Source organism: Hypanus sabinus, chromosome 22 (assembly GCF_030144855.1).
Source record: "Hypanus sabinus isolate sHypSab1 chromosome 22, sHypSab1.hap1, whole genome shotgun sequence".
In the NCBI taxonomy this organism is placed as follows: Eukaryota; Metazoa; Chordata; class Chondrichthyes; order Myliobatiformes; family Dasyatidae; genus Hypanus; species Hypanus sabinus.
This window is the reverse complement of record NC_082727.1, coordinates 41,179,147-41,199,364: the sequence shown is the minus strand read 5'-3', so window position 1 is coordinate 41,199,364 and position 20,218 is coordinate 41,179,147. Positions and strand designations below refer to the sequence as shown.

Sequence of the window (20,218 nt, the reverse complement as noted above, 5' to 3'; positions counted from 1 at the left end):
TCTTTGGACTATTTTTACTGTGCCCATAGTCTGTTTTTTTTAAATCAGTTATACTATTGTTTGCACTGTTGTAACTATATGGTTTTGTGCAGGTCTTGTAGCTTTAGTTTTTGGTCTTGTTTGTCTGGTGGATGTGGAGCTCCTTTCTGGGGAACTCGCTCAGACGGTAGCGCGATATTAATACGCAGCAGCTTCTCTGGACTCTGGATTGGGGATTGCCAAACGTTATGTGGATTTTCTAGTGTAGTCTGTTTTGTCATATGCTTTTGTGATATCATTCTGGAGGAACGTTGTCTCATTTTTTTAACTGCATTGCATTTGTGGTTTCTAAATGACAATAAACTGAATCTAAATCTGAAAATATTAACCAATGGCCAAAACGCATGCAAACAACAGCAGAAAATGCCAGGATAGAGATAAAACATCAACAAAAATCAGATGTTAAAGAAGCATGATTTAATCATTGAACACTGTCCTCCAAATGTTTCACAGCAATACATAACGACCGAACAATTCCAAAGGTGAAAAGGATTTATGAGATTTCAAAACTGCATTACAGCCATTATGCAACAGTCTCTTACTATGAACCCAAGCTTGGTATCAACTCCAGTGAAGTAAAAGACACCCTTTTTTGTTGCTTGTATTCTGCAATGTTCAATTATTTAATTTAAAAAATCCTGCCAATAGAATTAGACACAGGTCGACTATCTTTCCAATACATTAATAATTCTACACAACTTATTAACACTTTCTTTCCAAGCCATGATGATCAACATAAACTTTGTTTTGGTACTCTTTCACTGCTGATGATGTTGCTTACCACGCGATAACAAAATGGACAATGATTTGCTCAAACCCCATTTTGGAAAAACTGTAAGGTGATCAATTGAGTCGACAATTAAAATCTGGCAGTTTGTCAGCCAGAATTACTCAAGTCAACATCTTCCCAAGATTCAAGTGATTTCACCCCAATCAACATACTGCCGATGGAATTAACTGCACTGTGCTTATCAAATGGCTTACGATTATTCTTTAAAATAAATTATTGGTAACTCACTATTTCTCCCTTAACAAGAATGAATGAATGTACAATCAAGAGCATTGAAAATGAGAGCACAAGGTAAGAGGGCATGTGCTTGATTGGAAGAGAGAGAAAGAGGAAATAGCAGTAGCTGCAAAATTTGCATGCATATGCCCATGGGTGCTGCAGCTGCAGATTTGCGTCCTATTTGACATGCAATGCACATGTAAATATTCCTGCCATGAAGCATGCCATCTGCCATTTTGGGAAGCATAGGACTGTGCTGCAAGCAGCTCTGACCTTCTGGAAAGATTACGGCAGCATTCAGCAGGTAACAATAACAGAGCTACATGTTCAAAATAACCCTCAACGCCACGTATAGTCCACCTGCTCAAGATCAAGCTTTCAGCAAAAAAGGACTCTACTCGTGCTGCTTTAAAAGGATCATGCTGGTTGTTGCTGTTGCTGTTGCTGATTTATTCCTTTCAATTAGCCCTTGATGCTGCTAAATTTCTTTTCAAGTTACAGGAAGTGAACAAGTTTAAAGTCAGTGCTGATTTTTGATTTAAAAGCTTCTGTAACGTTGCTCTTTGTCTCAGGTATTTCAAATGGCTGTTCTTCAGAGAGGGCAAATATGGAGGATAATTGCAGAATACAGTGAACATAGAGGACTGTAAGACCTTCTAAGCGAGGGATAGAAGGATCCTTAAAAGAAATTAACTACCAAGTCTACCTCAACAAGGAACAATGCATTAAATACCTGAGATTTAGCAAGGAGAACAATAATAAGATATACCATATGGCCCAATAGGAACTAAAACTGCATTGTCATGAACATTGTGTTGCCTGTGGCAACCAGGATCACAATGACAATGAACATCTACACATCCAACTCCTTCCAGAATGGAGTTTCCTGCACACCATTGTTTCAGGAGTGTCTCAGATCCTCTCTGAATTAAGACAGCAGAGTACGTGTTACATTTCCACGCAAAAGACCAATGGGCAAAGCAAGCAGACATGGCAGGCTTCCTGATACAACATACTGACATTGAATGAAAGCTAATCGCTTTGTGGATGCAATACGTACAATAAAAGATATACTGCTACACAAACGCACTGTCATCCTAAACCAAGGATTTACTCCTTGTACGGCACAGTAGCTCGGTAGAACTACCCTTCTTCTATATGGTGCAGAACCTCTATTGTAAACAGAACAAAGACAAGGAAGAGGAAGAGACCAAAGAGCTCTTATGAACAACAAGGAACATTAACCCAATTCCCCATGTCTGTCTCTGTCTATTGCTGATCACCAGAGTATCATATTGTCCAGACTTCAAAATACGTAAATCAAAACAAAACATTGGGCATGATAGTGTAATGCTATCACAGCCCCAGTGATGCAGGTTCAATTCTGCCGCTCTCTGTAAGGAGTTTGTATGTTCTATGTGAGATCACATCAAGTTCCTCTGGGGGCTCTGATTTCCTTCCACGTTCGAAAGATGTACGGGTTAATGCAGGCATGGGCAAACTACGGCCCGCGGGCCATATGCGGCCCATTAAGCTTTTTAATCCGGCTCGCAGAACTTGATGAAATTATATTAATAAACCTTGTTAACGTTTTTTCCCCGCAATTCTGGTGTTTTCCCAATAGATGACGCACTCTATATACATTTGTGGCGACCCATTTCCTGGCACATCCGAACCGGCTCACAATTAGCCAGCGTTCCGGCTACGGGAGATAGCCTGCGGGGATTTGCGAGCACAGAGCTTTGGAGCCTCTGCGCAGGTGGGGCAGGTTGAGGGAGGTTTAAAAGTGAGGCTGGGGATTTCAAATAAAGTTTTTTTCTTCGACTGCAGTTACCGAGTCCATGTCGTAACTTTAGCGCTGCATGTAGCACACCGCTACACATTGACCTCGCTACACATTGACCTTTGTTGAGGTGCAGCGTATTACTCCACATTTGCGCTTTACTCTTTGTTCGGCTCAACCTGTTTGTGTGAACAGGCGTTCAGCGTCATGAACATCAACAAAGCCAGCCATAGATCCAAGTTAACTCACCAACACCTCAGATCCATCCTGAGAATCGCCACAACAAAACTAAATCCAGACTTTGATGCGCTGGCTAAAAAGGGAGACCAACAACACTGTTCCCACTGAAATTAAAAATAAGTTTCTTCATTGTGTTATGTAAAAAATGCATTTGAAAATATTTTTTTCAATAAGCCTTACGTTACATGTCATTTCTGTTAAGTGATGGACATGAGTAGTGCGCAGGTGCACGTACGTTCTCAAAATAAAAAATGCGCTCCAGATCAAATAACGCGCTCCGCATACTGGCTGGTCGTTGTTGAGTTTTGGCACAGGGGACAATTGAATAAGAAGGAGCAGGACAAGTAGACCTGCATCTCCTACCGTCTTTGAAATAAAGACAGTCAGGAGGAGAGGGATGATGATAATATCTTGAAGGATAACAGAATTTTCAGTGCTTTAAAATAATAACTGTTACTATTTTAAAAAGTTGTATTTTATTCATTTAATTTTCAGTGTTTTAAAAGTCATTTCAATAAATAGCTAAATACCATGGGACTTCAAAGACAGATATTTTGTTGTAATGCATTTGTTCATTTTCAATTGAAATTAAAGCACATGTTTTCTACATATCCCATGATATTTTATTTTCTCTTATGAGGTGTATTACCAAAACACTCCGTCCATCTGCTCCTGGTCCGGCCCCCCTGTCAAATTTTAGAACCCTTTGTGGCCCACAAGTCAAAAAGTTTGCCCACCCCTGGGTTAACGGATTAATTGTTCACATAGGTGTAATAAGCAGCGTGGGCTCGAAGGGCCTGTAGCTGTTTTGGATTTCCAAAGAAAAGTACATAATTAAGTTTCAAACCAAATCAACTTTGTCTATTGAAGTTTGTGAAACATCATGACTGTTTCAACTAATGAGCCCTATGTATACTTGAAGCCTACTTCTCTATGTCGTTTCCTTACCTAGTGCTCCTAACCAAAGCTCCTGCAAAAATTGCAGCACAACTAGGAGAAGAACAGGTTTGCAGCGAAGGCTGCAGATGGATTTGTGGGATGCCTCTGAGCAACCAGTGGCCCAGGAAACTCAGCTTCATGTGGTCCCTTCTTGACATGATTGCCAGAAACTGGGTTAGCTGCTGACCTGCAAATAGCAAGAGAATTAATGCTAGAACAACAGATGGTGAATGCTTTTTATCTCTTGTAAGACAGGCAACTGGGATCAGCCCAAGAAAGTAGCCAGTACATGCTACAGCCCAGAGCCATTGTCACCCCTTGGGCAGCATCTCAGCAATCCCTGTAACTGGTTGCAACTCAAGTTGTAGGACTATAAGGCAGTGTTAGACACTCAAAACCCTTTGGACATTGCCTGAACTTTTCACTGCAGGAGATACCCAACAACTTATATCTGCTGCTATACTGTATTGTATCATGGCCATGGCACAAGTATGCATGTAAAATTATTCACCTTCATTCTGAAAAGAGGAGATCCAAACTCCAGGCAAAGTTGGCTCCAGATTCCCAAGCTGCTTTCATGTATCCATGCCCATGTCCCAAGTATTTCATTGTAGGTGCTCATCAGTCTTTTGCTACTACTGACTGCCCCACTGAAATTATGTTCAATGTTGAAAGTAAATCATCACCATATACTCCCAAGATTCATTTTCTTGCAGACGTTCACAACAGAACAAAGAAATACAATAAAATCAATGAAACACTACACACAAAGACCGACAAACAACTAAGGTGCAAAAGAAAGCAAACTGCAATACAAATAAGTAATGCTGAGAACATGAGTTGTAGAGTCCAAGAAAGTGAGAGCAGAGGTTGGAGAATCAGGTCACTGATGAACGACTGAAGTTATCAGGAGCTAGGAGATTGCAGGGAATCAACTGGTTCTGAACCTGATAGCGCAGGATCTAAGGTTCCTGTAGCTCCTGCAGTAAGAAAAGAGCACGGCCTGGATGGTAGGGGTCCCTGACAACCAATGCTGCTTGCTTGTGGCAGTGCTCCTCGTAGATGTGCTCAACAGAATCCTGTATTATGACTGCAGAACTTAACTGTGACTTCACTCAGTGTTGACACGTCTTTTTTCCCCAGACTGCCAGAATATTTCTGAGCTGCTGGTTGAGAGTCCAGACCAAATAGAGTCGACCCGAAACGTCGACAACGCTTCTCCCTACCAGCATTTTGTATGTGTTGTTGTTTCTCCACCTTCATTGTTTTTGCTGCCAAGTCACCACACACCAACCTGTTTATCTACTTAAAAAAATAACTGGGCAAAGTTCTGTTGAGATGTGTACATTTGCATCACATGCAGCTAGTAAGAGATTTTGGAATAAAGTGGGGTGTACAACACATGGTGAAAGAAGAGTTTTTAATTGCTTCACTGTCTGCAACTTCCTGGTTTATTTGTCACGTGCACATTTTAAAATACAATGAAGTGCACCATTTGTGTTAACAAACACACCCAAGGATGAGCTGGCGGCAGCCCCCAAGTGTCACCACACAGAGCATGCTCACAATGCTCAGCAGAACAACACAAAAGACAACAAGCAACAAAACAGCAAAACAAACCCCTTTTCTCCCTCCAAACCATCCACACTCACCCGGAGGTCCTCCAGCTCCAGGAATTGCCTCCAGATCTCATCTCCGGCCACTGGGCTTTGACTTCCAGATTTCTGATTGACCTTCAGGCTTTCATCTTTGGTATCGACCCACATTCTAGTGGAGAGCTGGATTCCAGAGATCCTATGTCGCTGCAAACATAGAGTGGAGGCCTAGACCGTGGAGGTCCTTCATCACCCGTCTACATCACTGGATTTCAAGTGCAGAGCAGAGGCCTGACCTCTAACTCTTCCACATCTGTGTCCGTAAACATTAACTTGATCCCTAATTCCACTCTCTGTCCCTAAAAGACTCCGTACAAACTTTAAAAAATAACCAAATCTGAGCCATAATCTAAGTGGAAGACAGCAGCTAAGCACCAGTATGAATTCACCCTTGGTGCCATCTTAGCCTTAGTTACAACCATTCTAATTTTGGACAGCATATTCTCCTTAAAGTTACCCAACTGGATCTGATCCCAGCTGACCGGCTATTCCAGCCAGTGACTTTACAACATTTTGTTCTGCCAAACGGGGAAGTACGTGGGTAAGCATTGTGCAATGCACCTGGGTACGTGGCAGTCATTGTTGAGCAACTGGGAGTCTGAAAAGTGAAGTTTGCAGTTGTACTAAATGTGTGTGGGTGTGGTACACTATATGAACATTAGATATAAAGTATTATTCTGATAGGTTGTTGGTATATACTGTAAATGATTGGGGTGTGGTGTATGGAGTACTGTGCAAAGAAATCCCAGAATATCACATTAATCCTCCAAGAGTACCACAACCTTGTCATGGTTTGGAAGCATGCATGCCTCAATGACCCGGAGAGCTATGTTGGCTGGAGTCAAAATGTTATGATTTGGTAGGGTCAAAGGGCACGCCAAACAGGTCAAAGGGTAGAGGCCACTCTAAGAGTGGTCTACCAGTCCTTCAGGTTCGGGGGTTCAGCTCAGGGCTAATGACCCTGACCGGTAAATCAAAACTGGAAACAAATGAAGAGTCCGACATCTGAGTACAACAGCATTCCTGAGTCTCCACCTGGGACAGTAGTGAAAACCGAGAGAAAAGCTATGGAAACAACGAAGGAAGCTTTGAACACCGCCAGTGACGGAGGACCTTCATCCCAAATGCCAGTGACATAACAGGCAGCAAGTAAGAAGATGAGCTAGAGTACAAGAGGTGATTGTAATTGTTATAGCACTATACTGTAGTACTCAATTCTTGGCTTTAGGGAATTACATTCTAAGCTCTTTCTCCCATTGCACTTGCAATTCTATGGCAGGAGAACGTCCCTTGCATCTGCAACTCTGCTCGTCTTTCTCTCTCCTCCACCAAGGCCATCCTCACAAAGTTGTGGATTCCACTTTCCCATTTGACAATTCCATAAAGGATGCTATGCATCTGCCCTGGTGGAGGTTAAGTTTGTGCAGACTATTCTCAATTTGCAGTACTCACTCTCAAATTTTGCTCCCTTCTAGGCTACTAATTACCTGAAGAGCATGAACAATGTTCACCCAATACTTCAATCACAGCATTGAGCAGGCGATTAAAGTTTGCACACTGCTTGCAGCAAGTGCTTGTTGTGATTTCCATGCCCACGTTCCCGCGTTATCCAGAGTATTCCCCACAAAGCATGCATGCAAGGTAACAAAAAAAGAGACATGACAGAGAAGTTGTCAAAGCAAAAAAGAAAATAGAAGGGCGGGGTAGCAAAGGACCCACAAGCGTTGGTGGGTGCATATCAGAAAACGAATGGGAGTTCAGCAGGAGAGTACCAAAAACCATCTAAATGAGAAAGAGATATATATAGAAGTGAGGGAGAACAAGGAAATGAGTTCATAAAAACCTTAGTGCAGAGGAGGATTAGAGATGAAATATTGATGGAAGAGAGTGAGACTGAGCAGAGAGTAAAGGTGTGGAAATCAGCATTTCAGAAACATAGGAAAAGATTTTTATATGTGAGAGGAAGAGACAAAGTATGCACAGAGGGCAAGAATAGAGTTGTAGAATACTACAGCACAGAGACAAGCCCTTTGGCCCATCTGTTATTCTTCCTAGTCCCATCAACCTACAACTGGACCATAGCCCTCCATACCCCTCCCATCCATGTACTTATCCAAACTTCTCCAAAGTACTGCAATCAAACCCATACCTACCAATTCTGCTGCAGCCCACTCCACACTTGCACAACCTTCTGAGTGAAGAAGTTCCTCCTAAGATTCCCATTAAATATTTCACCTTTAACCTATCCCCATGAGTCTCATCCAACCTCAGTGGAAAAAGCCGACTTGAATTTACCCTGTCATTACCCATCAGAGAGGGATAACGTAGCAAAATAATGGAAAATGCGTAGGCACACTTGGCTGGCTTTGACGGAGCCTACAGAGTAAGGAAACTTCAAGATAAGAGCGAGAGGGCACATAGAACAAAGAATAGAGACAAATCAAAGGTTGGGGGGTGGCTGGGTTAAACAGTCAAAATATAATCGGCAACTGGTTGTATTGAATGTAATTTGCTGGTGTTGCAATAAAAATTAGTGATAAAATTTTTTTTAAAAAACAAAGGTCAAATCAAGTCCATGAGTGATCACACCCGTAAAATTAGAGACACGGGCATGTGTAAGGATGGGTATTAGAAACAGGAGATTCTGCAGATGCTGGAAATACAGAGCAACACACACAATATGCTGAGAAACTCAGCATGTCAGGCCGTATCTATTTAGAAGAATAAACAGTCAATAGTTCAGGCTAAGACCTTTCAAAAGGACTGGTGAAGGGTCTCTGCCCAAAATGTTGACTGCTTATTCCTCTCCATAGATGCTGCCTGACCTGCTGAGCTCCTGCAGAATTTTGTGTGCAGATATTAAAAAGGCTGCAATTACGCCAAGAGGGAAAAAGGGAAGACCAAGGGCAAGAAGAGATGTCAAGTATCAAAGGAAAAAGCGGGTAATGAAAAAACAAGAACAGTCTACAGAATCCGAGAATCACTATCAATAGACTAGGAAAGGGTGTGGTAGGAAAAGCAGGAGCCTAGAATTTAGGAAGGAGAGCAATGAAAAAAAGTAAAGTCGAGAAAGATTAGAAAGGAGTCAGCAAAAAGTAGGGATGGAAATTATAACTGAGAGGTTGTGCTTGGCACACGGAAAGAAACTTAAAAACATGACAATAATAATAGTGTCTAAGACAGGGTTTTAAACTGCTGGAGAAAATCACATTAAAAGGATCACAGAGGAATTAGTTTCAAGAGGATATTAAAAAAATGATAGTGTACTATTTTTACTATATTCAGCATTTAATACTTAGGCAGCCTGACTCAAGGCATTATAATTCACCAGTCAGACAACACTTGCCATTTTGTTCTAGTGGCATCCTATATGAACATAAACACCCATTAAGTGCACAGACAGATTGCAAGGGAAGAGAATGAGCAGAGCAAAGTTCAAAAGGGGGCTGTGGGTGGATCAGGAACTCTTTGATGTTGAAGCTTAATAAGCAAAGGCTGATGCTTTTCCATTTTGTTTATGCGGCTCTTGCTCTTGTTAAAGCACCTCATCTTTTATCTTCATCTACCGGTCAGTGGTAGCATCCACCTCTCAATTAAATTCATTTCCTTGAATGGGCCCCTTTTATTCTCAAGTCCCTTCCCCTTTGCACCCTCTTTGCCCTCTTCCAGGATCTTGAACTCGGTCTGCTCCTTTCCTTAATAATATTTCCTTCCAGCCCTTTTAACTTGCTCACCCTTTGTTTCTCATGTTTTTGTTACCAACATCCACATCTCCTTCCTACAAAAAAAGTTTCCAGCTCTCCCAGATGGCAATGTGATCACCAAGACAACCTTGGTTCCACCCTGTCACTGACATTCCTTTTGTTTACTCCACCCTGCCTCCTCCCTGGAACTTAACTTTCTCAGTTTTGCAATTCTGATGAATGATAAACAACCTGAAGTATTAACACAGTTCCTCATCTCAGAAATGCTGCTTAACCTACTGAGCATCACTGTTTTTTTTTTGGTTTTCTTTTTATTTCAGATTTCCAACATAGTGAACATTCCCAATAGCCTGTCCTGATCCAGCTACATTGATGCCACAGCCAAGTGCCCGTCTCCTCAGGAGGTGAAAGAGATTTGGCATGACCTCCCCGACCCTCACCAATTGCTATCAGTGCACCTTAGAAAGAACCCTACCCTGATGCATCACAGCTTGGGATGGCAACTGCGCTGCCCGTGACCCCAGGAAACTGCAGAAAGTTGTGGACACAGTTCAACACATCTCGGAAGCCAGATTCCCCTCCATGAATTCCCTCTGTATCCCTTGCTGCCTTGATAAAGCAACCAAGATAATCAAACCCCCCCCACCCATACAAAAAGATGTGAAAGCCTGTAAGTACATACGATCAGGCTTAAGGATAGCTTTTACCCCAGTGTTATAAGGCTATTGAACAGTTCCCCAGTTAGATCAGTTTGGACTCTGGGGCTCTCGATCTACTTCATTATGACCTTGCACTTCACTTCCTGTCTGCACTTTACTCTGTATCCTGTTATTGTTTTCCCCCTGCACTACCTCAATGCATTGTTGTAATGAAATGATCCAAATAGTCAGCATGCAAAACAAGTTTTTCACAGTACCTTGATACACGTGGCAATAATAAACCAACTTATTTATTTTGCTTTCAAATCCACAATGGCTGATTTTTGCAACCCACATTTACTACATCCTTGGAATCTTCATTTGAGTGAGACTACCAAATTCCCATTTCCCCTCCTTGGTCCTGCTAGATCAAGTATCATCCTTCCTCAGCTCTCTCCCCAATTGTAAGACTCCCTTCGATTCCTCAAATATCCTACATCCATTGGCACTGTATTGTAGTCGCCTCCACTCAGTGTAATTAGATGCAGCGACATGCATCTACTTCAGATTGCAAATTATTACATTCTAATCCTTGCTCTCTTGCTCAGGTTTGCAGCCAATTTAAGTTAATATACCTAGAAATAATAAATTTACCCTACCTCCAAATCATTGTGACCAAAGGCAAAGATCTATTGATATATTAGCGCCCACATTGATTGACGGTGCAGCAAAATTGAGTTTTTCCCCAAATGACTAGGGCATACATTTCTCATCTTGTTATAGTCACCTGCTTTGTTCATAATTCAATGACAACGGCTTTATATTGGGAAATTTTGACATTGCAATATACATTAAAATTTCACAACTATCTGCACTAATGTTGCTCCGATCTATAGCTGCTAACTGGATCAATGCAGCAGGCTTTTGAATCAAGCTTATTAAAAACCTTTACAGTGAATTGATTGAGCGTACACACACCGTCTTTCACTCAATTTACATTTATATATGTTGACAAAAGATATCTATACACTCTGTGTATACTAGTTGAAGTTTTCATAACACTTACATTTTCCTTTGATGCACAAGCACATTATTACAAAACAAAGTATTCGTAACTTATATCTGATTGCTAACCTCAATGCTTTCGTAGGTTATCAGATATACCAAAGATAAGCATTTACTGCATCAGATCAGTGCATTAAAGCAAAAATACTGTATTTCATCTTACTATTCCAGTCCTGTTCCAACAAAAAATGGTTACAGTCAACACCCTGATTTATACAATCTTATGAGTAAAAATTTTATGTATTGACTTAAAAGTAATCTCACTTTAAATTATTTCTATATGTAATATTATAAACAAATCAAGGTGTATATCTTAACAAATATGCATTTTTATCTCATTAATGAATGAATTCAACTAAAACTTGTCTAGAAATTATCTTAATCTTGCACACAATGCATGTATTTCAATGCATATAACGTTCGATTAGCTAGGCTTTTAAATTGAGCATGGGTTACCATAGATGAATTAAAAAACAGTAAACCAGACCCTGCACTACATTTAATTATAAAAATTAATCAGCATGTGGTAAACTTCTATGCAACTGTAACACTGATACATGGTCTCCATTTCCATTTCCTCAGCCTCCATTTCACATCACTGAGCAGAACTGGCTTTGTATATCAATATAACACCACTTGCTGGGCACACTGTTTTCAGTAAATATGCAAAAACGTTTCAGATTACCCTGATGAAATACAGTAAAAGTGATGAAAATCGTCAAAAATAATTTATTGAGGTCAGCCGTACAGCAAACTCCATTACTACAATCTGTAATGTCATTTTGTCAGGGTCAGCTTGCTATTCCGAAACTGAACACACTTAAACCTCTAACTGAAGGTTTTGGACTCATTTTAAAAAATGAGGAAAACAGCATTGTAATTTGAAATCAATGAAAATAATGGGTTTGTCATTCTCTGCTCACAAAGATCATATCCAAGCTATGAAACATACACCAGCAGCTAGGAATTGGATGCATCTTGCCACCAGATAATACTTTATCACAAAGCATCATAATAAGCAGTAGTTACTATCTCCAATGGCATACAACATTACATTCTTCAGGCCCTTTGCCTTCTGAATGCTCCATTAACATGTAAATGCTATGTCAAATCTGACATATTTGTTCACATTCTGCGCAATAGTGTCATTCTCTCCCATATGGTAATTAATTTCTACTCTTAACAATAAAGGATATCCTCCCAGCAAAATGTCAAACTTCTGACCCAATTGTTGTACCTCCTTCTTTTAAATAGTGTGCAAATATGTGAATAGATGCTCTATATACCTAAGGACATCTGTGATACAAGAAGTCCAACCACAGTAATATAGGATAAATAGAAAGCTTCTTGGTTTTTTAAAAAAATTCTTCAAATGTGTAACTAATACTCAGCATTTTCTTTGCATGCTACAAGCACTACAGCAAATACGTGAGAAGCTCTGAGAAACGAGTGTCTTTGCTTTACAACAATTGAAATACTTTATGGTCAGGGATTTGCTCCGCCCCCAAATGTTTGACGTCAAAACAATTGTCCAAACAAAGCGGCCTTTAAAAAAAAGGGTCATCTGTCGCCATAATGCAATAATGAATTAGAGAAAAAATAAACCCGTTCAGGATTCTTCAATAAATGTAATCTTCACTAACCGCAACAGGGCCTACCGGATAACAGTCTTGGCTACTGTTAATTCTTGCAAACAGCCGGTTGTTAGATTTTTCCTAAATTAACATATTGTACTATGAAATTTATTTCTTATACTTTATACAGCTCATGAACAATGATAATCTCAATTTTATATACGAATCAAAAAATGCTGGCAACATGAAAACGCAACATAAATAAAACAAGTGCTGAAAGCGGGCCCATTGCTTTTCAGCCAGATTTTGGGGGGGGGGGCAATAGGGGTTCACAAAGAACCCTGGTGTTAGACAGTGACAAGAGCATGATCATATGAACTGAGGGTGTATGTGAGCTGATCTATGTAACTGAATAGCTGAAAAGAACAGATGCGGTATTTTCACTGCAATGTCATGTCCCATTAAAGATGACACGACAATATGGCTGTGAAGGTCATGTCCTAACGCGTCTTTTGTACATCTGGTAATGAAGAAAATATTCGAGGACGCATTACAGTACCTGAAATTGCAACATGCCGTTGTTGTTGTCCGTCCTAAAGGCGTTGTCGTCCATCCAAGACTTGGGGTTCAGTGTGGGTGCAGTTCGAGGGAACTTAGGAGGGGCGATCACATTGCTGGAAAAGGGTTTTTTGAGCGGAGAGATGGGGTTAAGTGGGGATGGCACCCCAACAGCTCGCCGGGGATCCCTGGCTTGCAGCCCGCTCCAAGGGTTGGGGGCAGTGCTCCAGGTAGTGTTCTGATGGTTGTTCCAAGCCGAGGAAGGTTTGCTTGTCATGATGGGCTGGTGGCTGTAGGCGCTGCGCTGGGCAAAGGGAGCCTGCGGGCTGACCGGCGACCTCCTCTGCTGCTGTTGCTGTTGGGCGGCTTGGTGGTGCTGTGTCTGTTGAGCCAGACCGATCTGCGGCGAGAAAGTGCCACCGAAAACCGGGTTGACGTGAGTGAAATTTTGGAACAGCATCGTCCCGTTCACTGGTGGGATCCCTTGGAAAAAGCTATCATCTACGGTGTTGGTGGTGCCAGTGGACCATGTACTGAACGAAGGGGACAAGGAGTTACCGGGCTCCTGCGGTTGAAAGCTCAAGCCGGGCAAAATTGGCGATTCCATCTGCGCCTTCTCTTTATTCTGGGCAGAAACCGGGACGTTTATACTCACGGGGCTCTCTTCTGATTTGGGGGTTTCTGCGGCTTCGGTGCTTTGCTCTGACCTTGGTGAAAGCTGTTGGGGTTTGCTTTTGTCCATCAGTAAATCATCCTGCATGGTTTGCGGAGCTGAAACAGGAAAAAACAAAGACGCGTTATTATTAGCTGTGTTCTGGTACTCCAGCGCCGGCGAAAATCCTGTATTATTGCTAGGTGACTGTAAAGCAAATCTGTAATCCCCCATTTAGCAGAGGGGCGGTGGGGGTGGGGACAATATTAATAGTTCCCTTTTTGAAAGAAGGAGGAGCGGCTTCACCCTTTCGTATTCTGGATTGTCCTCGGAATGAGAGATTTGGGATGCGGGCACAGATATTCACCAATTTCGCCACGTCTTTCTTTACACCGGAACTTCAGCTCTCACCCGCAATGTGAAACTGATTCTTGTTCCTGTTCAAGAGCTTTCAAAGCCCTTTGCTAATTTACATACGTCAATAAATAGTACTGCGTCCTTCAGAAGGTTAAAATGCATTTTAAAATTTAAATCGCCCGATCGCTTTCAAGACCTAACATTAAATTTACGATCCAGCTAAATCCAGTGGGTGTATTTTTGTCACTGGCGCATAGGCAATCTAAAATAAATATCCGAAGTTACAGCTGTAGGCACTATACTGCATTTTATTTAAACTCCCTGACCAACTGGAAGGGGGTGGGGAAGAAGAGATGCCGAAAGAAAAACCTGCCTAAATCGGGCAAACAACAGCCTGTTTTGCACCAAAATTATCTCGGAACGTTAAAAGAATAAGCTGATCTTTGAAAATACGAATTCACAATAAAATAAATGGAACAATCCGCTCTTAAAACAGCAAAACCTCTTTTGACACGTAACTTATGACCTTGTCCATTTTATTCATTTCTACATATGATTGACACGAATTAGATTTCCAACCCCAAGCCGATGAGATTTTACAATGTCTCAAAATCTCCCGCATATTGCCGTTTCTCGTACAGTATATTTACCCACACTAACTAATGTTTTTTTTAAAATATATAAAATGGCTCCTTGGTTGGCATGTTATTGCACGCCAAGCGACGATTGGACAACTCTTATTTCTACTTTCTTAAGGACAAATTATATCCAAAAAAAGACTGATATCAAAGTGACGATCTGTAAGATATGATCTTCGGCATTTTATTCAATCGAAATTTTTAATCCGCGTACTATGCAAATCAGCAATCAAATCAAAACGTCGCCAAATTAACATGCACGTGCATTTTTAATCAGAATAATTATTTATCGTCAGCAACGCTGGACCCTCAAGGTCATTGTCAACTCGTATCAACATTCATGTTTAATGTTGCTAGTTTCGTTTTAATTGATGACGTACAGAGTTTATCAAAAAAAAGCGAAATGGCATTTCCCCCAGAAATTCAGCATTAGATACGTTTATTGTTCTAAATACCAAACGCGAGAAGAATAAAAATGAGTTATCTCCAACAGGGCGTAGATGACAAGCGCTTTTGTAAATAAAATGTTCTCTTAAACGTGGGCAATGTTTAAATTCTAACAACAGAGGGTCATCTTTACAAATAAAATATTAATCCAAGATAACTGACAAACGATGTTAAACAGTAATTCATAAGAAAAAATATGACATTAATAGATTCCCTTATTTACCCGATTCACAGCCTGTAATGCAGCGTTGCTTTGTAATTCAAAAGGCCGATTTGGACGCTTGTAATGGTCAAGGTCACAAGAAACGTATCTTATCATTAAAGCACATGATTGGATTTATTGTTTGGATAATGGACAACTAACAAACGATATCATAACATTGCTCTATACTATAATTAACATTTAGATATAGCATGCTTATATTTTATGTTACATCCTTAAAAGTAATTCTGAATTTCGCAGTTAATTTCTGTAGATTTCCATTCTTCTCGTGACGACTAATACGAGTTACCTTAGTATGAACCTTTGAACTAGTTTGTAAGAAAAATTGTGCCAATTCTGTTCTGGTGCGCAGCGCAAACTTCCAGATGGTTTACCCAACTAACCGTGGACCCAACAAACCCAGACTGTAGGAACCCATTCGTACGCCTGAATGGGCGAAGCAATGCATTGCGGCAAATGCAGTTCTCGCCCCGCCAGACTCGAGCGGCGGTACTGCGACCGGGAGGGTGTGGAACTACATTTCCCAGCATGCGCAGCGACACGGTCTCCTCCGCTTGTGAGTGGCAGAGCGCGCATTTCCGCTTCGCTCAGCGCTATTATTTCCTCACAGTCAGTGAATGGAGGCCGTGGTTTGGAAGTCGCAATTTCTGTTTAGAAAATAACAGGCGTTTGTGTAAAACGATCGGCACATTTCGTACGGAGGAGCTTTAAAACTAGAGTGGTGTGCGTCAGGGCTTGAGGCTGTAGGTGTGAGCGTGGCAGCTGAGGCTGCTGTTCATCTGCCCCTCTCCTCCCATTCAGGTTTGTTGGGAGCCAGGGATTTTTTTTGTTGTTGTTCGTCTGAAAGCATTCCCAGCGGATCGCGGTGGGGTTGAGGCCTACTGCAAAGCATTCACATGAATCTCCTCGGATAAGAGAGAGGGGAAGCGCCAGCAACAGTCACGAATTCCTGGAAAATGTCGGATGGCCAGGATCTAACAACAGCCCCGTCGCAGCCGCTCGATAGGTGAGTAGTTCTGGCACTTGTGGCCCGCCAACGGCTCAGAAAACTCGCTCACATTCTCTGGGTTTTCGCTTCAGAAAGCTTTTTCATTCCGATTTCTTCCGATGGTCGCTCTTGTATTCGAAAAGCCGGCTGTATAGTTTGTGGTAAGAAAGCAAGTTAAAGGGTCTCTTTAGTCTAGGAAGGCTGCATTTATGTTGTTACTTAATCGCCCGTGGCCCTGCTCACGGGTATAATCATAGTATCTAGATGGAGAAGCTTGTTATTATTTGTATTTAAAATGTTGGTACTCATTTCTAGTTTTACTTTAGCAGTAAAACTTAAAATTTTGTTGTATTTCAAATATTTTATTGGTTGAAGTACTGTATTGGGTTCTTGTATGGGGGGTTAGTATATAAACTTCTACTAACATCAGCATCACATCCAATTTTAACGAACAATTTTTAAAGTAATCCTTAATATAGTCAATGGAAGAAGTTAAATTGTTGGATCTTGTCTTAAATTTCATAATCCTATTTCTATTGATAACCTTTTATTATCCAATATATTATTTACATTTAAAAATAAATTAGAGGTGACATTTTAAATATAGAGAGTTACTTTTCTTTTCATGGCACTAAAGAATGAGTACAATTCCATAAGAGCATTTAACATTTAGTGTTGACATTGTGTTTATGAAATAATGCCAATTTCTTTAGGTAAACCTAAGTAATGAGTTATCACTGATTGTTCATACTGGTTTTCATTGAGTATAGATTATTGAACAATATCCAATTAAAATATTTTGGAAGTATAGTTTATAGAGGTTTCTCTTTTCACTTGCACTGTTTGCTTTGCTGAATGTTTCCGGTATTTTCTGTTTTGATTTTGGATATAGAATCTGCAGGGGGTTTTTTATTGTTCTCATATGAATATACTTTAGTGTAATGCTAATTATGTGGGGTTATAGTAAAGAAATTTTTGCATTTCATTTATAGTTTTCTGACGCCAAAGGTTTTTGAGAGCAAGGAAATCTTGCTAGTTGATTGGTTAGAAACTAAACAGGAAAGAAACTTAACTTCAAGTTGACTAGAAGTATTGAATTGTTCATGAAATCTTGTTTGTTGGTCCATTACAGTGTTTCCAACTTAAGGGTATTCATCAGAATTAAAAGGTTGTGAAGTGTTTTGGGATATTTTTTGAGAAAAGCACTATGTATTTCTATTCAAGATAGTTTATGCAATTCTTTAGGTCACTAGTGTAAAGGGATCAAAAAGATTTTTACTCCACATCCGATGCAGCAATATGCATAAAAAACATAAATAGTATGAATAGTATTATAAATATGTACAAGTAACTGTAAAGGGGCAATGCATGGGGTCCATGAAGGGTGCTGAGGAGTTATGGAAGAGTGGCTGCTGTGGATATGGTGGTGGGATGGGTTAATGGATAGAGGTCTCGATCATCTGAACAGCTTGGGGAAGTAACTGGTTTTGAGACTAGTGGTCCTGGCATGAATGCAGTGTAGCCTTTTCCCTGATGGGAGTGGGACAAACAGTCAGTTCGCTGGGAGAATGGGATCCTTCACAATATTGGTAGCCTATTCCTGGCACCATTCTGTATCTATGCCCTCATTGGCAGGTAGGGCTGGTGCCAATGATGTGTTGGACAGTTTTAACTACCCATTGTTGATAGTTTATCTTTTTATGTTTTAATATTTTTGTTACATGGAAAATGTGTAAATATATTAAAATACATTTTACTATATATTTACTATATCAGTTTCATATTTCTGTTTCTCTTTGAATCCAAAATGTTAAATCATGCTTTCTGGTTTTGTTAATAACCTGACCAGTGCAGATCAGACTACATATATGTCACTATATACTACCCCAAGATTCATTTTCTAGCAGAGAAACACGTCAGAATTGATATAAAAGCGCACGTAAAGACAGAAAAACAGCCAGTGTACAAACGACAATAAACTGTGCAAATACTAAAAGGGGGAAAAAAAACAAGAGTCCATGAAATGAATCCATATTGTGTGGAAAAAGTTCAATGGTGGGGGAGTGAAGTTATTCCCTCTGGTTGAAGAGCTTAACAGTGACAGTTATAACTGTACCTCAGCCTTGTGGTGTGAGACCTTCCTGATGCCAGCAGTGAGAAAGGAGCATGGCCTGGATGAAGAGCCAAGGAAATGACATCTGCTCTTGACCTGTTGTGATGGTAGGCAATTTGGAGTAGATCCAAATTGTTCCTTGGGCAGGAATTGATGTGCTTCATCACCAACCTTTCAAAGCATTTCATCACTGTGGATGTAGGTGTCACTGGACAGTAGTCATTGAGGCAGGTTGCCATGTTCTTCCTGGGCTTGGGTATGATTGAACCCTGCTTGAAGCAGATGGGTACCACAGACTGCTGAAGTGAGAGGCTGAAGATATCAGTAAGCACTCCAGCCACGATTAGCACAGGTCTTCAGTACTCGGCAGGTGGCCCAGATGCTTTCCATGGGCTCACCTTCTCGTGTCAGCCTCCAACTGAAATCACAGGGTTGTTGGCTGTGGAAATTTGTGAAAATGCCTATCTGTTTTCTTAGTCGAAGCAGGCATGAAATGCATTGAGCTCACCTGCGAGCTTGGATTTGTAGGAGGTGATGGTATTCAACTTTTGCCATCGCTGTCAAGCATCCTTCTGTGATTCATGTTTGGTCCACAATTGGCACTTTGCATGTGAGATACCTGTACCTCTTGTATCTTATATGGTTGCCAGACCTGAATGCCACTGATTTGTCCCCTAACAGATTGCGGGTCACTTTTCAACCATGGCTTACGGTTGAGGAAGACTGAATGATCTTGTAGGGACACACTTGCCTAAAACTGACTATAAAGATCCTTGAACATCTCGAAGCAATGTGTAGCCATTCCTCTGCCTCCCACAACTATTTCTTTGTTGTCCTTACCTGTGGAGCCTTGCTCTTTGGTCTCTGCCTGTATGCAGGTAGGAAAAGAAAAGGTACAAAAGATTATTTTGCACCATTGGTGTTCGTTTTTATTTATTATTGCGATACAGTGTGGAACTGGCCCTTCGAGCTGCACCCCCAGCAGCCTCCGATTTAATACGAGCCTAATCATGTCGCGTGGCCTAGTGGGCAAGGCATCAGACTAGTAACCTGAAGGTCACTGGTTCGAGCCTCAGCTGAGGCAGCGTGTTTGTGTCCTTGAGCAAGGCACTTAAAAACACATTGCTCTGCGAAATCACTGGTGCCAAGCTGCATGGGTCCTAGTGCCCTTCCCTTGGACAACATCGGTGGTGTGGAGAGGGGTAGGCCTGCAGCTCGGGCAACTGCTGGTCTCCCATACAACCCTGCCCAGGCCTGTGCCCTGGAAATTCCAGGAGCAGATCCATGGTCTCTCGAGACTGATGGATGCCACCAATCATGGGACAGTTTACAATGACCAGTTAACCTATTAACTGATACGTCTTTGGAGTGTGACAGGAAACTGGAACACCCAGAGGAAACCCTCATGGTCATGGGGAGAACATACAAACTCCTCAAAGGAAGCCAGGGCTTCACTTGGAATTACAAAACAGAACTACCCTCCTTTTAGTCGGAAAGTTTGTAACTCCACAGCTGATTATTGCCACTATTAATGCTACAGAATTAATGCTTGCAAGTGGGCACAATGAATATCAATACTGAAATGATTTATTAACA

General features: G+C 41.1%; 2 protein-coding genes across 15 annotated transcripts in view; one reads left to right on the top strand and one right to left on the bottom strand.

Moving 5' to 3' along the window:
- cpeb3 (cytoplasmic polyadenylation element binding protein 3) overlaps positions 1-15,958 on the bottom strand; it is a 108,319-nt gene extending 92,361 nt beyond the window's left edge. For 2 of the 5 annotated variants that reach the window (XM_059947597.1, XM_059947601.1), the window contains exons 1-2: positions 15,811-15,958; positions 13,206-13,975 (exon numbers count right to left, since the gene is read on the bottom strand). In XM_059947597.1, coding sequence (XP_059803580.1) covers positions 13,206-13,964 — 759 coding nt within the window. In that variant the 5' untranslated portion in view covers positions 13,965-13,975; positions 15,811-15,958. Of the gene's footprint in view, positions 1-13,205; positions 13,976-14,162; positions 14,300-15,521; positions 15,633-15,810 lie in introns of those variants that run through there. The other 3 variants (XM_059947600.1, XM_059947598.1, XM_059947599.1) reach the window with 3 other exon arrangements.
- A 141-nt stretch (positions 15,959-16,099) lies between these two features.
- marchf5 (membrane-associated ring finger (C3HC4) 5) overlaps positions 16,100-20,218 on the top strand; it is an 88,804-nt gene continuing 84,685 nt past the window's right edge. For 8 of the 10 annotated variants that reach the window (XR_009507458.1, XR_009507460.1, XR_009507461.1 and 5 more), the window contains exon 1: positions 16,100-16,527. Coding sequence is in view for 2 of the 10 variants with exons in the window: in XM_059947602.1 (XP_059803585.1) it covers positions 16,478-16,527 (50 nt within the window). In the remaining 8 variants the exon portion in view is untranslated. The remainder of the gene's footprint in view (positions 16,528-20,218) is intronic. The other 2 variants (XM_059947602.1, XM_059947604.1) reach the window with 1 other exon arrangement.